General features: G+C 35.6%; 1 protein-coding gene across 12 annotated transcripts in view; it reads left to right on the top strand.

Annotated features, from left to right (window-relative positions):
- METTL25 (methyltransferase like 25) overlaps nt 1-21,360 on the top strand; it is a 159,239-nt gene that overhangs the window by 15,334 nt on the left and 122,545 nt on the right. For all 12 annotated transcript variants that reach the window (XR_006819589.1, XR_006819592.1, XR_006819591.1 and 9 more), the window contains exons 2-5: nt 7,236-7,400; nt 8,139-8,245; nt 17,043-17,639; nt 20,016-20,163. Coding sequence is in view for 1 of the 12 variants with exons in the window: in XM_046011187.1 (XP_045867143.1) it covers nt 7,236-7,400; nt 8,139-8,245; nt 17,043-17,639; nt 20,016-20,163 (1,017 nt within the window). In the remaining 11 variants the exon portion in view is untranslated. The remainder of the gene's footprint in view (nt 1-7,235; nt 7,401-8,138; nt 8,246-17,042; nt 17,640-20,015; nt 20,164-21,360) is intronic.

Here is a 21,360-nt window from a genome sequence, read left to right as displayed (position 1 = left end):
ATAGTATATGAAAGCTGAAGTTAGTAAAATGCATAAGGAAAAAAAGTACAATTTTAAGACAGAGTTGTGACTTAATTTTATTCTCTCAAAATGCCCTATTACGCTTGCAATTACAGTTTACATGGGACAAAGTTCTTTGTGTCCTGCCTCAAATAATAAATAAACTGAAAAGTCTTCATTTTTGAAAGCTTAGAAATCTAGGTCCAAGTCCATGTATAGAAAAAAAAAAAAATTGTCTTCTCTGTAAGAGATCAGTGGTAATGTTAGTTAGTAAGATACCGGCATTGCTGTGGCACTGTGCGTGGTAGAGCCAAGAGTGGTGTTTAGAAGTGACGTTCAAAATAGGAAATGAGAGGTCTGTGTTAGGAACAAGAGAAGTACAGATGCATTTCAAACCACTTATTAGTTGATTTTTAAGGTATGTTTTGCAATTATAACATCAGCTTTTTAAGTTTTTCAATCTGGAATTTTTATTTTCATAAAATAAAATAAATAAAATTTTGATTTGATTTATTAAATTTAAAATTTATTCTTCAGAAAGTATTTACAAATACTTTACTCTTAAATGCTTCTAATTTTAAATGGAGTTTGAAGTTGTTGGATTTCTAGTAATCTGTCTCTTGGTTTTAGTTGTTTTCTGAAAATAGAGACTTTTGATAACAGAAAATTAAAACACAGTAGAAGTTGAAAGCCCACCTCAGGTCTTTAAGGCATAGTCCAGCTTGTTACCTGTCTATTAAATTTCACACTAAATCCCATGAGAAATATCATTAGTACTAGAATTCTCTCCTATACTTTAAAGCTGATGCTGCAATAGTGGTGCCTAGTGTTAACCACTGGGATCCCAACATTGAATAATTCTTGCTGTCACCCTACCTAGAATGTAGAACCCAGGGTTGGCTCTTGGACTCCTATGTTGTGTTTCAAGTTACAGCTCACTTGTCCCTAGTTGTGCCTTCATTCTAGTGACGGAGGTCTTACACCCAAGTATCAGACTCTAAACCTCCTTTCTCCCAGCAGGTTCCACATTTAGGAACTGGGTATATGTATTGATCCTTCTTTTGCATTCTTCCATAGTAACCTGTATGATATTTTGGGCCTAAATATTTGAGTTTTCAACCTTGTATTCCAACAAATCCTGAAATACACACAGTTACTGAGTTTGGATTCATGGTTTGGGGGTTGCCTACTATGTTCTAGGCAACCTAGAACCTAGATACCATCTTAAGATGGTATATATATATGTGTATATGCATGTATGTGTGCACATCTGTGTGTACTTACATTAAATACTTGTATACATATTCATGTATATGTGTATGTGTATTCTTTAACAACCTTATAAAATATGTGTATTCTTCCCATTTTATAGATAAATCGAGACTTAGAGCAAATAAATGCATTATTCATGGCTGTACAGAGATAGATAAGTCTGAGAACCACAATTCAAACCTAGTTCTTGCTCATTTACTTATTTATTCATCACTACTTACTAAGTATCAGGCATTATTCTAGGTTCTGAGAATCCGTAATGAATAAAAATCCTTGTCCTCTTGGATCTTACTTGCTATGTCAGATGGTGATAAGTGTGTGAAAAAAATTAATAAGAGATCAGAGAGGGTAAGGGTCTTTGAATGGGGTTGCAGTTTTAAGTAGAATTTTCAGAGAAATTTTCACTGAAATGCTGACATTGGAACACAAACCTAAAGGAAGTTAGAGTGAACCATGAAAATACCTGAGAGAAGATGGTCTCCGGGAGAGTTAAAAACAAGCCCAGAGGCCTGAGTAAGCACATCCTTTGTGGGATCTCAGCAGTATTCTTTTTTTTTTTTTTAATTTATTTGACACACAGAGAGATCACAAGTAGGCAGAGAGGCAGGCCTAGGGAGAGAGAGGAGGAAGCTGGCTTCCTGCTGAGCAGAGAGCCCAATGCGGGGCTCGATCCCAGGGCCCTGAGATCATGACCTGAGCCGAAGGCAGTGGCTTAACCCACTGAGCCACCCAGGTGCCCCTCAGCAGTATTCTAACAGGGAATTTCTGTGCCCCCTAGAATCTACATTGAACATGTGCTTTGTAAATGTTAAGACAATGTGTCCCATAAATGAATCTTAAATTAGCTTTATTCAGTTTCAGTTATTACCTTGCACAGAGTAAGCACCTTAGAATTGTTAATTTTTTAATCAGGTTACTTTTTAGCACCTAGATTGTAAAACAATTTCTAAATTGCTGTTTCTTTGTATGACATTTTAATTTTCCTCAAAATTAAACTATGAAAATGTTCTGTTGCAATTAAAATATGTAGTTAGATTTTCCCATTTTTAGCTTTATAAGTGACTAATTAAATGTGAAAATGCTTTTGAAATGATTATGGTTACACATGCTTTATACATACAGTATAAATGTATACATACATACATAAATGTATACATACATTCATTTCGTATACAACCTGAAATTATTCTGAAGTAGCATAGGCAAAAAGTTTCCTAGCATATAATTCGATGATATAAATTAATTTTTTAAAAAACAGCAGTATATACATTATTTTCTTCCTTATGTAAGTGATAGGATTATAGAGATACTCAGATATTCATAAAGTTTAATGCATCCCACCTATAATTTTCAAGTTCAGCAAGACAGACTTTAACTTTTGATTGAACTCTACTGAACAAGTGTAAAAGATTAAAGCCTAAGTCAATCATCGTGAAACTCATAGCCTTAAAATGTTCAGTTACATTTGCATTGAAAATAAGTAAATTTCTGTTTTAGAAAACATGTTCAGTTCAACTCAGCCAACACTTACGAGCACTTATTGTGCTTCTGGTGGTTTTATCAATAAGAAAAAAAAATCACCCGTGACACTATTGCAGGAGCACCGGTGAGAGTTAATAGAGTTTGAACTCTGGCAGTGATAGTGGGGCACGGGGAAGGATGGTGGTTAGTTCCACAATGAAAGACCGTTTTACATTAAGATTGATGGGTGACTGGATATGTGGAGTGAGAGCACAGGGAGCATTTAAGATAACATAAAGACTTGAGCACTGAGTGAGTAAGGACATTATTAAACAAGATAGGAAAGGAAAGGTTTTGGAGAGCATGAGAATGTGCATTTCAATTTTGAACCTTTTGAATTAGAGGCATCTGTAGGATATGCATGTAGAAATGAATACAAAACATTTCCATGTCCTTTGAAGATTGTTATTAAAGAGGGCACTGTTGATTTTTCATGAAATTCTGGGCCATGGGACAGTTCTAGGCTGTGTGATAGTAATAGTGACCCTTGTCCTAACTCCTGTAACATGGTTAAACCTCATCATTTAGCACATAATTATATTTTAGCTTGTATCATGTTCTAAATGTTCTAAATCACTCTTGTCTCACCTATGATTGTAGACATGAGGGCTGAGGTGAGATTTTATTCTAACAGGCTCAGCAGTGCTATCGAAGTCCTCCCAGCTGGCCTCAGTGATCACTACCACCTCAGAATCGTAGAATTTGTTTCTTCTAGTATAGCTGCTGATGCTGCAGTAGTGAGTATATTAAAGAATTGCTTTCACTCATCCATTCACCCCCTGAGTACCTGCCATTTAAAACTGGGCATGAAGCGGTTGCATTGCTTTATTTCTAGAAATAGGTACTACAACAAAATCTCATTATAAAGCCTTTTTATATTGTTTTCAGAGACATCAGTTGTTCTGTGTGCAAAAATTACTTTATAAATTTCTCAAAACCTTAAAATCACTTCTGGCAGAGCAGGAGGTGTTGAGGGAAATAAAGTGAAAGAATTAAGAACATGAACAAAGTAAATATGAACCATCTTAAGATAGTACCATGGTATGGATCTCTCTGCCAGAGGGAATTCTTGCCAGACCTGATTCTGACAGTCATACACTTGCCTAGCGGTTTTGACTGCTTTCTTTCCTGTTTTCATTGGTTGCCCATTGACCTTATTGCTGTGGCATGCTAATAATCAAATCTGGGAATTACAAGCAAGGGCTGAACATTGCCTTGGTTCACATGCCTTGCCATTTGGTGTCTGTGCAAATGTGGCTAACATATAGCCTCTCTAAGTTTTGATTTCTTCCTGGAAATCACCTCATAAGATTGTTCCATTAAATGTAAACTGTTGAACACAGTGCCTGGCATGTAGCATATGCACAATAAATATCAGTTATAATTTCAATGAGTTATTGTGAATCTTAGTAGTATTCTGTCTTCCTTAAGGTGCTAGATAACATTCAAATAAAATAACAGACATTTATTTTTGAAACTTTAAAAAATGTAAATATGTAAACTATGTAAAATATAAATATATTGATTGTAGTTTTTTAGTTTTGAAGCACTATTTATTTCTGTACCTTGAGATTTTCATAATCAGTATGTGTATGTGTAACTTTTCTATCTTTCCTTGTACATTGATCTCTGTTAAAAAAAAAAGATATCTAGAGATATTGTGATCACATATTTACAGAAAATAGCTTCTCCCCTGCCCCTTTACCCCCCCTGCTCTCTTTCCCAATTAACTTGTATTACAAGAAACCTCTGTGGAATAGTGATCCAGGGTGTACAAAAAATAAGAGTAAATAAAGACAAAGCATGCAATCAAGCCGAACAGGTACTTCCAGTAGGGGGGGATATTTACAAAATATTCAAGCCACTTAATATGCTGGTACAGTGGCAACAAATTTAAAAACAAAGCTTTCCCTGAATTAAAAAAAAAAAAAATCCAGCTAACTAAAAATTAAGTAAATATTGGTTGAGTAACACTGTGGTTTCTGTTTTGCCAGTTGCGAAACCCAAACTCCTTCTACAAGTACCTAGAGAAGCACCATGAGGAGACTATATACACTGTTACCATTGCCGCATAATTTTCCTTACAGACTATTTCAGAGGTAGAAGTAAAGACCAAGAACATGACCTGCCTTTCTCTCTCTCTCTCTGAATCTTTAAAAATTGCTAGTAGAAATTACAGGCTGGGTCACTTGAAAACAAAGAAAGTATAGAGGCTATATTTTGGTAATTCAGAAAGATGTTTTCACAGGTTCTAGACTATCTAAATAAACTGGTATAGCCTTAAATGACATAAATTAATGGATTGAATCAAAACACTATCCTTTTTTTTTTTTTAAAGCAAGTATTGTTAAAAAAGATAATAGCTTTGTAAATTAGATATCCAGATTTCTGAAATTTCTGTGAGGCGTAAAATTAAAAGCAGATAAACAACATTTAGATCAGGTTGGATTTGGATTTTTTCAACTATTTTCAGTAGGATAGTTAAGTTGATTTGAACCATTACTTTTCCAACAGAAACATCACATTTCTTTCTGTTGGCAACATTGTCCAATAACTGACTACTATAATATTCCCTCTGCACTTTGAGATTTAATACTCTTATTCTATCACACTCTGAGAAATTGCTGCCCTGGAACTTGGGGATGTTGAGACTGCCCTTAAACCTGAGAGTCTCACTTAATAGTTGACTGAGTTTTCCCCTCTGTATCATGCCTAAATATTTTGATGTGAATTTTATTACTTTTGGCTGTGCTAGTAAATTCAGTTTGTAAAATATCCAAAGAACTTTATAATACACAAAATATATCTTAAATAAATTCACTATAGTAATTTTGTAGCTTAAATTTCTATTTAGTTGATTCAGAAATGGAAGTTACAGGTCTCTACCAATTCTTGATTAACATGGTAAACATCACCAACAACTTAGTAGATAGTAGCTTTAAAAGGATACTATCTTAAACATGTTGGTTTTGTTTAGAGTTTTATAAGCCTTCATGAATTTTCTTTTTTGTTTTTGCTAGAATCATTATTCTTTGTGTTTGAATGAATTTTTATAATTTTATAAGTAACTGTGGAACGTCAGCTATGCTAGAATAGACTTCATAGTGTATAGTTTGGTTTCTCTGGTAGAACCAAAGTTGTTTCCTGGATTGTACCATTCTTTCATTTCATAGGGTGAGCATTTTAATATTTTATTTAAACACTGGATGTGTGGGGCTTTTTAATTATTGAAAGGACTCTTCAGTGAATGAACTCAATTAGACTGATCCATCCAAAGAGTTTATTTGAACCACTACAGACACATTGGAATGCCCTTTTTGTAAGCTTCCTAAATAAATATATAAAAATGGCCATAGAAAATTGAAATTGAGCAAATAAAAAGCAACTCTATCAGTGTATATGTGTTTCCATCTAGTCCATTAGAAATGATGAGATTATGCTGCAGTAATAAACCTAAGAGCTCAGTGACTAAAAAGAACGAAGTTTACTATTCCTATGTATTGCAGCCCATGGTAGTTTGGCATCAGTGATGTCCATGTCGTAGTCACTCAAGGACTCAGCTTCCATCTTGACACATGCTTAAGTGATTAACAGTTCTGGGAAAAGAAGGCATAGCAAATCCTCCAGTTCTCTTAAACTTCTGTTTGAAAAGGGCATAGTTCACTTGAGTGAGATGTGTCCACACCAGAATTCAACAGGACACAGGATGCTCACGCAGAGAGGTTCCGATGTTTGCAGTATGACAGTTGACCATACTCTTCTTGAGGAGTGAGCATGTGGGAATCATCAGTAGGTCTTATAGTAAACTTACAGAATATATGGCTTATGGCTTAAAACTGACTAGGGAAAAAAAATGAACTGTTTTCATTGATTTTAACATGATGAGTTTTAAAACTCGTATTGACAGTGCGTTGAACACCCACACATGCAAAATTTCTCCATGGTCCGAATGATGCAGGGGCTCTTTTATAGTAACATCTATACCACTGGGGACATTGCCATTGTTCCACACACAGTGTGCACAGGGAATAACAGTGTAGTGCAGGCTGATTGCCTTTAAATTCACAGTTGTAGGTCAGCCAGGACCATCCATAAATTTAATGACCACATTACAGTGTGGCAGGATTTTAAACTTTTATTTTGCTGCTTTTTTTTTTTTTTTTTTTTGTCTTTGGGAGGAAAAAAAAGGCCAAATTTTAATTTGGAATTTAGTTTTATAATTGCATACACTATTAAGAGAAAACTGAGTGCTGTAAATAACTAATAGCTGAATTAACAAATATAGTGGAACCATTAGAGATATTGTCAAAATTCAAACAAAATGAAAATATTGTAGTTTGTTCTAAAGATCCAGTGTTTTTCATTCATTTTTTTTAACTCTCACACAAATTAGCATTAACTAGTTATTGCTAACATTTCTCTTTTTATCCTGATCTTTTTAGGTATTACTAATTTTCCCAAAATATTTTGTGAAACTTCCCAGAAGCTGGTGAGTGTGGAAACCTTTGCTCTGGCTGTGAGATACTATTCTGTACAAAACTTGGGAATATGTACTCCTTTTGAGCAGTTACGTATAGCCCTTCAAGGAAATCAAAAACAGAGAACTGGTGAGTGTGTATGTATGTTTTTTAGTATTAGAAGCAATATACTGTTCATATATATTCATGTATTCTATCCAACATGTTCTTAGTTTATTGTTCTGTCAGTGCTTTTCTATCATGAGCACTGTAGATTGGCTTATACTTAGATAAGTAGGTTTTCTTATGCATCGTGTTGTATAGAACTACTGAGTTATAGATCTCCACATTTTTTTCCTACATTTTAGTCGTTATCAGTCTTTTCCTTTGTAATTAATTGGGGTTTTTTTGTGTGTCAAGGTACATTTTTATTTTTTATTTTGTTTTTTTAAGATTTTACTTATTTGAGAGGGAGAGATAGTAAGAGAGAGCACAAGTAGGGGGACAGGGAGAAGAAGAAGCAGGCTTCCTGTTGAGCAGGGAGCCGGATGAGCCTGGGTTCAATCCCAGGACCCCAGGATCGTGATCTAAGCCAAAGGCAGACACTTAACCAAGTGAGCCACCCAGGCACCCCTCAAGGAACATTTTTTTCTTAACATAATGTTTAATGTTTAATGTTTACATAATGTTCTATGGGTCTTCTTATTTATGTTCTTAATTCAAATTTTGATTCATAGCAGATAAATGGAGATCTACTATGTAGACACAGTGGAATCTCTATATTATTTTCATATGTAATTACAGAAAACATGAATATTAACTGATGATTTTTTATTACATTTTGTTTCTTAAATAGCAGTATTTTAATTTTGTTTTATTTTTGTTCAGCTGAAAATATGAAACCAGATGAATTTATGAATTTGAAAAAATCTCATGAAGTTCAGGCTATGTCAGAGCTGATCAGCAGTATCACTGATTACTATGGGATAAAGCAGGTAAGAGAATTTCTTTGTATTTTCAGGTGTTAAATGAGTGCTTTTTTTTGGGTAGCATTTACATTCTTATCTATGATCATTGTCTAGCCTTTAAATGTTATTAAATAATAGCTAATGTTAGTTATGTCAGACACTTCAAATATGTGCTCTCATTTCCCAGTACAGTGTGAGTATAAAAAATTTATACTAAAAATAAGGTATGACTATTCACGTTTTGCCACCAGTTTCACTTTTTAAAATTATCTTCACTACGTTTCCATCTTGAAGCAGCATTATGGTAATGACATTCTGCAAAATGGTTTGCCACTGGGTGTTCTCAGAATCTGGGTTACCAAGCTGTGGTCTGGGGTACCTGCCTCATTATAGTAACACAAAGAAACTATGTTTTAGGATTAGAATTCTTTCACGGTGTCAGAATCACAGTGCATTCCTGTAGTGAAAAGTACTGTGAAGTGTGTAAACCTGGCGATTCACAGACCTGTACCCCTGGGGATAAAAATACATTATATGTTTATTAAAAAAAAAAAAAAAATTTGGAAGGGGAGGCGAACCATAAGAGACTATGGACTCTGAAAAACAACCTGAGGGTTTTGAAGGGTCAGGGGTGGGAGGTTGGGGGAACAGGTGGTGGGTAATGGGGAGGGCACGTTTTGCATGGAGCACTGGGTGTTGTGCAAAAAGAATGAATACTGTTACGCTGAAAAAATAAATAAAATGGAAAAAAAAAGTAACTTTTGTGAAACAGTAATGTCTAAAAACAGATATTAAAATAAAATCAAAGATTGCTTATATTGACCTATAAAAATAGTGAGATACTTTTCTTATCCCTGGCTTGTAAAAATAGTAAATTATTTTTCTTACCTCTACAAGAACATCTGTTGTACAGGTAGTGGAGAATCTTCCCTCCTTCAATTTCTGTTAGGTGTTAGAATATTTTCTGTGGATTCTTCCAGACTTGTGGAGAGTTTGAGGATTATTAGAAAACTATCACAGCTCGGGCTAGGCATGTAAAACCACTTGTGGCAGCATAGATCTCTAGGTTAGCAGCTAGAGGCAAGAGCTAAGGCAGTAATTTTCAACCTTTTCTTTAGCATATCATACCTAGTGGTACCTATCTGGATCAGTAACAGGCTCACCAGAGTAGTGATACTCACCTGGAGTAAAAGGGGCAATTAAACAGTAATAAACTAGTGCTATACATATTACACGGATGGATATTAGAAACATAAAATTGAGTGAAAAACTAAACAGTTTATAGAGGACTACATATTTTATGGTAACATTTTTTAAAGCTTTTAAGCAAAATAATGGTATATTCTTAATGCCAAAAAAAATGCATGCAAAACAGCTAATAAAGAAGCAAGGGAATCATAATTTGGGAATAGTTGTTACTTCTGGCCGAGAAAGCAGTGAGATGAGATATGGAAGGAAAACATAGGTATGTGCAGTGGAAATACTCATATTTTCATTCGTAGGATGGCTGGTGAGTTCATTGTTATAGCAGATACTACTGGAAGCTAACCCAAATATTCTCTGACATTCCATGGTATGCCAGCCTACCTTCTACCTGACAGTATCTGCATTTTCCCCGTGGGTTTTTTCTGGCTGCCAAAGCAACGCATTACTTGTCTATAGGTCCTGGATATTAATTCTTCCCTTTGAACAGCCTTGAATTAATGATTGATGAAAGTTGGTATACAAATACATCAACTCCTTGACATTTCAAGTAGGATGATTCTGAGGTATGTGTTGTATGCTAGCTTCTAAAGTAGTATCTTTCTTAATGGCACAGCTTTTTTTTTTGTTTTTTAGATTTTATTTATTTATTTTTTTGACAGAAAGAGATCACAAGTAGGCAGAGAGGCAGGCAGAGGCGGGGAAAGCAGGCTCCCTGCTAAGCAGAGAGCCCGATGTGGGGCTCCATCCCAGGACCCTGGGATTATGACCTGAGCCGAAGGCAGAGGCTTTAACCCATGGAGCCACCCAAGTGCCCCAATAGCACAGCTTTTATTGGGCTGCCTTCCTTTCTCCTTTTCAGCTCTCTACTTCCCTCCCAAATAATTTGCTTATACTTAAATCTTTGTGGTAGAATCTGCTCTGTGGGGGCACCTGAGTGGCTCAGTGGGTTGCGCCTCTGCCTTCTGCTCCGGCCATGATCTCAGGGTCCTGGGATGGAGTCCCTCATCGGGCTTGCTGCTTGGCAGGAAGCCTGCTTCCCCTCTCTCTCTGCCTACTTGTGATCTCTTTCTCTGTCAAATAAATAAAATCTTAACAAAAAAAAAAAGTTTTAAACTACATTTATTCTTTATTTATATGAGCTATTACATAATAAATAACTTTAAATTCATACAGCACATTATTGTATTTCTAAAGTGTAGAGAAAAAATTTTTGAAATACTTTAATATATCATGTTAGACCTGCTTTCAGGGGACTCTATTATAGCACTAAGTCCTGTTCTTAGGGAATGAAATAACCTAAGTTACAGACTTACAAAGTCTTTCTCTTGAAATCACTTTATAGCAATATTTAATTCTCACAATAGTAAAGTTTAAGATCTATTGTATATGTACAGCTTTTACTTTTAAAATGCATGTTTAATAAATACAGATTTCATGGGGATAGATGGAAACCCAGATTCTGAAATACCTAACTTTACTAGTGACCATAGACACCAGAGAAGAAAACAAAACAGAATTCATTTTTGCCTCAGCCACATTGCTCCCTGTTTGCCAAAAACTTTTGCCTTTCTCACTCACATTACCAAGGCTTCTTAATTTTTATTTCCAAAATGTTTTTATTCACTCATACCTGCATACATGCATACTTTAATAGATATTTCATTAGCTCCTACCGTGTGTCAGGCAACATTATAGATACTGAGAATGGAGTAGTGAACAAAACGAATGATATCTTTGCCCCATGGTATTTACATTCTAATGGGAAGAGATAGATAATAAAGTGATTGTAAGTATATTGGGGGGGGTGCCTGGGTGCCTCAGTGGGTTAAGCCTCTGCCTTTGGCTCAGGTCATGATCTCAGGGTCCTGGGATCGAGCCCTGCATTGGGCTCTCTGCTCAGCAGGGAGTCTGCTTCCCCCACTCTCTGCCTGCCTCTCTGCCTACTTGTGATCTTTCTTTCTGACAAATAAATAAATAAAATCTTTTTTTAAAAAAGTGTATATTTTTGTATGTGTTGATGTAGTTTAAAGAGATAAAGTAAAAAGCAAAAGGAAGTAGCTAACTCAGAGATGGGAGATTAAAGTTTTTGATTAGGAAGGAACAAATAAGAACTCATTTTAAACTCATTTGAATTAAGGCTTTCTTCAGGAGGTAAGAGTTACCCATTAGAATATCTGGACAGAAAACTTTTCAGATAGAAGGGATAACATGCTCAGGGGCCCTAGAGTAGGAATATGTCTGTGTGTTCTTGAAAGAGCCTGAAAGCCAGGTCAACTCCAGTAGAGAGATTAAGGGCAAAGTAGTAAGAGCTGGGGTTGGAGTGGTAGAAGGCAGGTCATAAAATTGTAGAGTCTCAGAGGCCATTGTGATATTTTGGGCTTTTATCCTGATGAGGTGTGAAACTGTTGGACACACTGGATCACTCTGGTTGCTGTGTTGAGGGCTGTTACAAAGCAGATATTTTCACTGTCTTTGCCCTTTTTAACCATAGTCTTTTTAGACATTCAGGCTGGTTCTCTCCAGAAATTGGTTCCTGCTTGAGCACGTCAAGAGTTTTCAGAGCTAAGACATAAATCCCAATAACAAAGGAGGTTAGTAAGGAAGAGATAAGACGAAAGAGTTGATGAGAGATTTTGCTAAGAGGAGTGTTATGATCAGACTTTGTTTTGTTCTTTTGAGTATAGACTTAAGGGAAAGGAGCAGGGAGACTACTGAGGAGGTCGTTGCAGTAAGGCAGGCATAGGGGCAGTTGCTAAGTTTATGGATTTGCTCACAGTTCGCATGGAAGGTATGAGAGAAAGAAATGAGTTGTATTTTCCACCTGGAAGTAAGTATAGAGATATCATCAACTATGATGGAGAATATTATGGGAAGAGCAGGTTTTACAGATAATATCAAGAACTTAGTTTTGAAAATATTAAATTTGAGACTTCTCCTAGGTATTCAGGTGGAAATGTTTAGTAGACTTTGGTTATATGAATATGAAGTTCATGGAAGAATTTCATACAGAATTATAAATTTGGAAGTCATTAACCTCGAATGGTAATTAGATCTCTAGGTCAGACAACAAAATATAACTCTTCTAGATGCTGAACTCTAGGAAGCAAACCGAGGGTTGCTGAAGGTGGGGGGAGGGATAATTGGGTGATGGGCAGTAAGGAGGGCACTTGATGTCATGAGCACTGCGTGTTATACGCAGCTGATGAATCACTAAATTCTACCTCTGAAACTAATAAAAAAAAAAAGATACTGTGAGTCTCCTTATTTAAAAACAAAACAAAAAAGATGTAACTGTGTGAAGGGATGGCTATGTTAATTAGCTTGCCTGTAGTAATCATTTCATTATGTATATCAAAACATCATATTGTATGCCTTAAATACTATTTCTATTTAAAAAGGCAGACTCAAAAAATTTATAACTCTTCTATATGAAGTGTATTACCATACTAATAGTGTTAAGAAATGTCATCACTATGTGTAACAATGTTTCTGTGGTAAAGTCTCCTAAACAGAATTAGGAGACTAGGAAGATACCTCCCACCAGGCATTGGACTGGAAAATCCTTTATTTTCAATCCTGTAAGATGATCAGCAAGGACAAACCTACTCTGAGTAAAGGACAGGAGATCAGGATGGTGGAGATTTTGCTATTCAGACCAGATAGTTTGAAGGCAAAAAGTTGTACAGTTTATGGTACCTAATTGCATAGAGGTTTTCATTGTATTGCTCACCTGACATATGCTCCTAAAAGACCAGTCTGGAGGGGGATAAAAGTCAACTTGGATTAATAAAATAGGAGTGTAAATCAGCTGACAGATTTCCTAGGAAAATTCGCCCATTACTGAAAATGTTTTTAGATATAATATTGTGAAGGCATGATTCTTTTCCACAGCCATCTTAGAACCGGAGAAGTTACAAATAAGATGTCCCAAAGGCTGTATGCGGTTGAGCCTCTGAATGGTTCAGCCACTGTACCACCAGATTTCTTAAAGTGAAGTGAATTTTCTTCATTGTTCAAAACTTGATGTTCTGGTACTTGGAGCCAGCATATTCTTGATTCACATGTGGAATTGCCATAAACAGATATAGAAACAAAATCAGTTACCTCTTGGTAAGAAAACATTTACACTGGTAGGAACAAATGTGCTGGTGCTCATAAGCAACCCACTGGTTGCTGACTTGAAGGCTGTCATCAGTATCAGTAAGTGTTTCATAGAAGGAAAGGAATAGAGAGCTTTGCTTTCTTTGGAGATTCAGACAGGGGAGAACTGACTATTAGTTTCTACTGTATAGCCCTTGTATTCCTGCATATGGGTTTGGTATCTTCAGTTAGGTTGTAATTCCTTAAAATCAAGATATATAATGCTTCTGTATTTCCCATAAACCTACCCCAGAAGTAAACATTAAAAAGGGCAGAGGGAATTCTTTGTAAACTTATTTATGGGAATTATGTAATGGAGTCTTACCTACAAACTGCTTAAATTGTAAGACCCTGAAATTTTTGAGGATTTAATTAATGACATTACTTCAAATACATGTTTCCTTGAGTGGCTCATACTTAGATCAGTGTTTAACTGATTTTAGGATAGACATTAAATTAGATGCTGATTTCTTATGATGATATTCCTGTAATTGTTCATTTATTTCTTACAAAATGATATGCCAGTACAGGAGCAATCTTGATTTCTTGTAATCTTGTAATCTTTCTTTTATTTTTCGTTTTATTGAGGTATAATTTACATATTCGCCAGTTCTAGATGTACATTTTGGTGAATTCAGTATGTGCAATTGTGTAGCCACCACCATAATAAAAATATTTGCCACCATAAAAAGTTTCTTTATGCCCTTCTGCGAGTTATTTCTTTCTTCACTCTCAGGCAACTGCTGACCTGCTTGTAGTTGTGTTTTGCTTTGTTTTGACATAAACTCTATCCACAACATGGGGCTCAAACTCACAAATCTGAGATCAAGAGTCATATGCACTATCGACTGAACCAGCCAGGCACCCCTGACCAACTTGTAGTTATGAATTTTCTAGAATATCATATAGATAGAATCAAATAGGATGAAGACTTTTTTTTCTTTTAAGATTTTATTTATTTGACAGAGAGAGAGAGCGAGAGCAGGAACACAAGCAGGGAGAGTGGGAGAGGGAGAAGCAGGCTTCCCATCAGCAGAGAGCCCAGTATGGGGTTCAGTCCCAGCACACTGGGATCATGACTGGAGCCCAAGGTAGACGCCTAACAACTGAGCCACTCATGTGCCCCAGGATGAGGACTTTTGTGTTTGATTTGTTTCCTTCAGCATATAACTTTTGAGAGTCATCAATGTTGTATTTACTCTTTGTTTTTCTTTATGCCATGGTATAGATATACTACAATTTGTTTTGCCATTTACAAGTTAATGGACATTTGCGATGTTACCTTTTTTTTTTTTTTTAGCTACTATGAATATTCACATACAAGACGTTGTGTGGACATGTTTTCATTTATCTTTGGCAAAGAGCCTGAAATGGGATTTGTAGGTCATATAATAGGTGTATGTTTTAACTTTATGATAAGCTACCTAGTGTTTTTCAAAGTGCCTGTACCACTTTACATTTGTGTGCATCTCATTATGATTTTAATTTGCATTTCCCTGATGACTAGTGATTTCGGGCTCCTTTTCATATTGGCCATTTGTCTATCTTCTTTTGTGAAGTGCGCATTCAAATATTTTGCCAGTTTTTAAGTTTACTTATCCTTTTTTTCCTTAAGATTTTATTTATTTATCAGATAGAGATCACAAGTAGGCAGAGAGACAGACAGAGCGGGGGGGAAGCAGGCTCCCCACCGAGCAGAGAGCCTGATGCAGGCCTCGATCCCAGGACCCTGAGATCATGACCTGAGCCGAAGGCAGAGGCTTTAACCCACTGAGCCACCCAGGCACCCCACTTATCCTATTTTTGAATTGTAAGAATTTTTTATATGCTCTGCATACAAACCATTGGTCAGATACATGTTTTACAAATATTTCTTTTTTTTTTTTTTTTTTTAAGATTTATTTGACGGATTGAGAGAGAGCACAAGCAGGAGGAGCGGCAGGCAGAGAGAAAGGGAGAAGCAGGCTCCCTGATGAGCAAGGAGCCGGACATGGGACTCTGAGATCATGACCTGAGTCCAAGGCGGACACTTAATGACTGAGCCACTGAGGCAGCCTGATATTTCTTTTTTTTAACTATTTTTAATGGCAAAATTTTTAATTTTAATTAAGTCCATTTTTTCAATTAGTAGTTTTGTAGCAAATACTTTTTGTGTCCTACATAAGAAATCTTTGCCTGTTCAGTGTCACAAAGATGTTCTCATGCTTTCTTCCAGAACTTAATAATTTTTACTATCATATTAAGATATGTAATACACTTTTAACTAAGTTTTGTTTTTGCTGTGTGACCAGGCAAAGTTCACTTTTTTCCTGGACAGACATCCAATATACTAGCGTCATTTGGTAAAAAGATTATCTTCTCTATTGGATTACCTTAGCCATTTGGTCAAAAATCAGTTAATTATAGGGGCGCCTGGGTGGTTCAGTGGGTTAAAGCCTCTGCCTTCAGCTCAGGTCATGATCTCAGGGTCCTGGGATCAAGCCCCGCATCGGGCTCCCTGCTCAGCAGGGAGCCTGCTTCCCCCCTCTCTCTCTCTGCCTGCCTCTCTGCCTACTTGTGATCTCTGTCAGTCAAATAAATTAAAAAATCTTTAAAAAAAAAAATCAGTTAATTATTTAAGTTTGGGTCTATTTCCATATGCTGTTCTTTTCTGTTGATTTACTTATCTGTTTTTATACCAGAACTATGCTGTTTTTGTTAGTGCAGTTTTATATTAATTCCTAAATCAGGGTGAATCTTCTAGCCTTATTCTTTTTCAAAATTGTTTTGGTTATTCTGGGTACTCTGCCTTTTCATATAAACTATAATATCTACTTGTCAATTTTTTAAAGAAACCCTGCTGGGATTTTGATTAGGATTGTTTTGAATCTGTAAGTCATCTTGGGCAACTTCATTTTGAGTCTGCCATTTCGTGAGCATGGTGTATCTTTATTTAGATCTTTCAATTTTTTCTCCACTTTTATAGTTTTCAGTGAATAGGCCTTGAAGAACCTTCATTAAATTTATTCTTAGGTATTCTATTTTCTTGCTAATTTAATTCACTTGGTTTTAAATTTTATTTTCTCATTGTTCTTTGCTACTGTATTATATATGTTCTGATGGCTCTTTATTAATTTCTAACAATCCTGTATCTTGACACATTGCTAAATTCACTTGCAAGTTCTGTTAATTTTGTATATTCCTTTAGATTTTCTGCAGATGCAAATCATGTCATCTATGAAGAAAGACAGTTTTCCCCCATATTTATATCTTATGCATCTTTTCCTTGACTTATTATACTGTCTAGAATCTCTTTTAAAATGTCTAATAAAAATGATGAAAACGGTTGGTTTTTAATAGGAATCAAAAAATTAAAAAACATAACAGGTTGTATAAGTTATACGACCATTTCTTTACTTGCTTTTAAAAAAGATACTGAGAATGCTTTCTGTTCTCATCTGACTAAAATACTTACTTCATTCTGTTTTTCTTACTTTAGGTAATTGACCTGGGTTCTGGAAAAGGCTACCTAAGCTCTTTTTTGTCCTTGAAGTATGGCTTAAAAGTTTATGGAATTGATTCATCAAATACCAATACTCATGGAGCTGAGGAGAGAAACAGGAAATTGAAGAAACATTGGAAAGTCTACCATACTCGGTCAAACTTAGATGCCAGTGGACTGGTATTAAAAATGACAAAAGAGAGGAAAGTGCAAGATGAAATTAAGTATAAAGTAGATATTGAAGGAATATGTAACAACAGTCCTGCGAATCAAGAAAAGTTGCCTACCTCAGATTTTTTGCCAGATTTTTCAAATTCTGTGATTTCTGAAATTAGAACACAAATGGAAAACCTACATGTATATTCACATCAAGAAGAAAACTTGTGTTTTGAAAATGCCTTTTCTCTTGTAGACCTTTTGCCTACTGATGCCATAGAACCTGCTTTATTCCAGATACCTAAGACAAAAATGTCTGAAACAAATAAAGAGAGAAGAAAACATACATCAAAGTCAAGTGAATTAAATGTATATTCACCTTTAACATCTGTTATCACTGCTGATTCACAACTACATGATATTATTAAAGATCTGGAGGTGATTTCACTTTTGATTTCCTTAATTTGTAAAAATGCTCTAAGACATAGAATTAACTTTTAATAGTAGTTTCCTTAACTTAATCTTATTACATTAGTCTAAGGAACTAAGAAATATGATCAGAGGCTATATACAAACTATTATAAGAATCTAATATAAGATTAGCTGGAAAAATGTTTCTTTTTTTTAAGATTTTATTATTTATTTATTTGACAGACAGAGATCACAAGTAGACAGAGAGGCAGGCAGATAGAAAGAAAGGGAAGCAGGCCCCCCGGCAAGCAGAGAGCCCGATGTAGGGCTCAGTCCTACATCTGACCCTGGTGGGATCATGACCTGAGCTGAAGACAAGAGGCTTTAACACCCTGAGCCACCCAGGTGCCCATGGAAAAATGTTTCTTGAGTCCTATAGTGAATTAGCACTTTAATAACCTAAATTAACCAGTACTTTCCCTCCCCTCCCCATAACGCCCATATACAATACTTAAATATTTTACTATTAGAACAAAATAGTGATTGCATATTTTTGACTGATACCTGATAATATTAATTAATATTATATGATGAATGTAGTGAAGAATGATATTAAATATTCCTGTATTTCAGGAGAGCTTAGCTAAATTTTTTTTTTAAGATTTTATTTATTTATTTGATAGAGATCACAAGTAGACAGAGAGGCACAGAGAGAGAGAGAGGAAGGGAAACAGGCTCCCCGCTGAGCGGAGAGCCTGATGCAGGGCTCAATCCCAGGACCCTGGGATCACGACCTGAGCCGAAGGCAGAGGCTTTAATCCACTGAGCCACCCAAGTGCCCTGATCTTAGCTAAATTTAAAGAGAAATTTATACCTCTGTTGTTCTACCCCTAATTAGCAATAGACACTTCCTCTCTAAATTCCTTTCTGCTTACAATGTTGCAACATCTAAGTAAAACCTACCCAAACTGTCTAGTCATCTGGAAAACAAAAGAGTTGTACAGCACTCCAAAAACTTTGAAGGCTGTGGCAGTTGAAGCAACTGAATGTTCTGTCAGGTTAAAGCTGCTTATAGGTACAATTTTTTGTTTAGAAAGTTTAGACTTAAGCCTTGCTTAAGGTCTGAATACATGGGCTAAAAAGACATTTTTAGTAGAATAACTTAAGTAAAGTAATTGTATTTGTTCTGAAGACAGTCATAAAAATATACTTTATTCACAACTTAACATGTCTGTTATTTTGAATTTATAGTAACATGGTGATGATAAGAATAGAAAACACTGAATTTTATTGTGTGCTAGAGATTGTACTAATTTATGAGTATTAGCTTACTTGAGTTTTACAACAACCCATTGAGATAGGTACTATTATTATCCTCATTTTATAGATGAGCAAGTTAAGACACGGAAGAGTTAAAACAAACTTGGTATATTGATTAAGATCTATAAGTGTACGTGTGTACCCATTCTGTACATGTGTACATTTAAAAAAAATTTTTTTAAATATTTTATTTATTTGACAGAGAGATCATAGGTAGGCAGAGAGGCAGGCAGAGAGGAAGGGAAGCAGGCTCCCTGTGGAGCAGAGAGCCCGATGCGGGGCTCGATCCCAGGACCCTGAGATCATGACCTGAGCCGAAGGCAGAGGCTTTAATCCACTGAGCCATTACTGAACTTAGTATTGCCATATTTGATAAAATGAATAAACTATAGTTTTTGGTGTTGGAGTAGAAATGCCACCTTAGAACCATTTATTCTTTTTTTTTTTTTAAAGATTTTATTTATTTGGCAGATAGAGATCAGAAGTAGGCAGAGAGCCAGGCAGAGAGAGGGAGAAGCAGGCTCCCCACTGAGCAGAGGGCCCGATGCAGGGCTTGATTCCAGGACCCTGGGATCATGACCTGAGCCGAAGGCAGAGGCTTTAACCCACTGAACCACCCAGGCACCCCAGCAGCATTTATTCTTTATGACAGCATTTTTTAAGTTTTGGCAGGCAGTTTGTAAAGAAGTAAATAAAAATATTGACTTGAAGCTATAAATGTGTCTCAGATCACAAGTTTGTCCTCGTAAGACATGCTTTGTTTGATTGTCCAGTCTTTAATTTGGCTAGTTGTTAAGCAAGTATTAGTTGTAAAAGAGATCAGAGAAAATTCAAATGGTTAAGTAACCGAAAACATTAGAAAATCAACTCAAAAGTATGTTAGTTGTGATAAAAGATCACAGTCATTTTGCCTATGAAGGAAATAATTATTCATTTAAAATAAACTTATACTACTTTCTAGGTAGAATTTGATCATTTTTTAAAGCTCCGTATATTCTAATGAACATTTAAAATCTTCACCTGAAATGTTTTATAGCCTTCCTTTTAATTGCCAAAATGTATTTTTTCTTCTCATTTTTAAAGGATTGTTTGATGGTAGGTCTGCATACTTGTGGTGATCTTGCTCCAAACACTCTGCGAATATTTACTGCCAAATCTGAAATCAAGGGAGTTTGCAGTGTGGGCTGTTGCTACCACCTCTTATCTGAAGAGTTTGAAAACCCACATAAAGGTACAGAGTTTTCCATATCTCTTAATTATATTTATTTGAGCATAACAGCTATTTTCTATCTCTCCTTTTTTTATTATTGACAGTAACATTTTGAATGAACATTTGAGAGAATACCTGATCTAATATTCTTGTGATTTTAATGTTACATCAAATGAAATTTGATGTGCTATCACGTTATGTGTTTTATTGTATTTTCTTTTTCATAAAGAAACATATTAGCATTAATGAATGCTAAAAACTGCAAATATTTAAAGATTTTATGTGGTACATTTTAGACAACTTCTGTTTAAAAATACTTATATGATATACCTTTACTTAAATAGTAAAGCTAAGTTATTTTGAGATGAATATATAGTTGCTAAGTTTGCTTTCATTTCTAAAGCCTCTGTTTTGTAAGCTGTATTGATATTTCTAAAAAAAAAAAAAGAAGAAAAGTTCCTTACCGTATTTTGAAGAGTCAGCATACTCCGATTTTAAAAATCTGCACGATTAGGACACCTGGGTGGCTCAGTGGGTTAAGCGTCTGCCTTCGGCTCAGGTCATGATCTTAGGGTCCTGGGATTGAGCCCTGCATTGGGCTCTCTGCTCAGCGGGAAGCCTGCTTCTCCCTCCCCCTCTGGCTGTCTCTCTGCCTACTTGTGATCTCTCTCTCTCTGTTTCAAATAAATAAAATCTTGAAAAAAGTCTGCATAACTGCGCAGTTACATCAAAATAGTATTCAGACTACTCCCTGGACTGAGAAGGTACCTGAGAACTTGAAACATCTCATAGCCCTTCATCCAGAGCAACACCTGAAACTCCTCTGTCTGATCCATTTTATATGTTCTATCTCTCTATAAGATAGGCTTTCAAAACCACTGGTTCAGATTAGATGGTTATTTAGTCTATTAACATTAGCAGTTCTCTTTTCTATTAGTATACTGAAGTCTTTATCAACATCCACTATCCCTTGCTAAATTTTTACATCAGGAAGATGTGTGCATATGGATGGTATTGTATGCTCTTCTCAGTTTTAAAAGCCAGTTGAATATGAAATTTTAATTATTTTTCAATTAGCCATGTCCAAGAAACAGAAATTATGATTGTATAATTCTACTGAAGTTTGACTGGATGAAACAGAGATATTCTTAAAACTGACAAAGATTTTTTTGTGAAATAAAAGTTAATTGAGTTTGAATTCTTTTATGTGTCTTAAAA

The sequence above is a fragment of the Meles meles genome, chromosome 7 (genome assembly GCF_922984935.1).
Source record: "Meles meles chromosome 7, mMelMel3.1 paternal haplotype, whole genome shotgun sequence".
Lineage (NCBI taxonomy): Eukaryota > Metazoa > Chordata > Mammalia > Carnivora > Mustelidae > Meles > Meles meles.
Note: the sequence above shows the minus strand (reverse complement) of the source record. Positions and strands in the feature narration are given on the sequence as shown.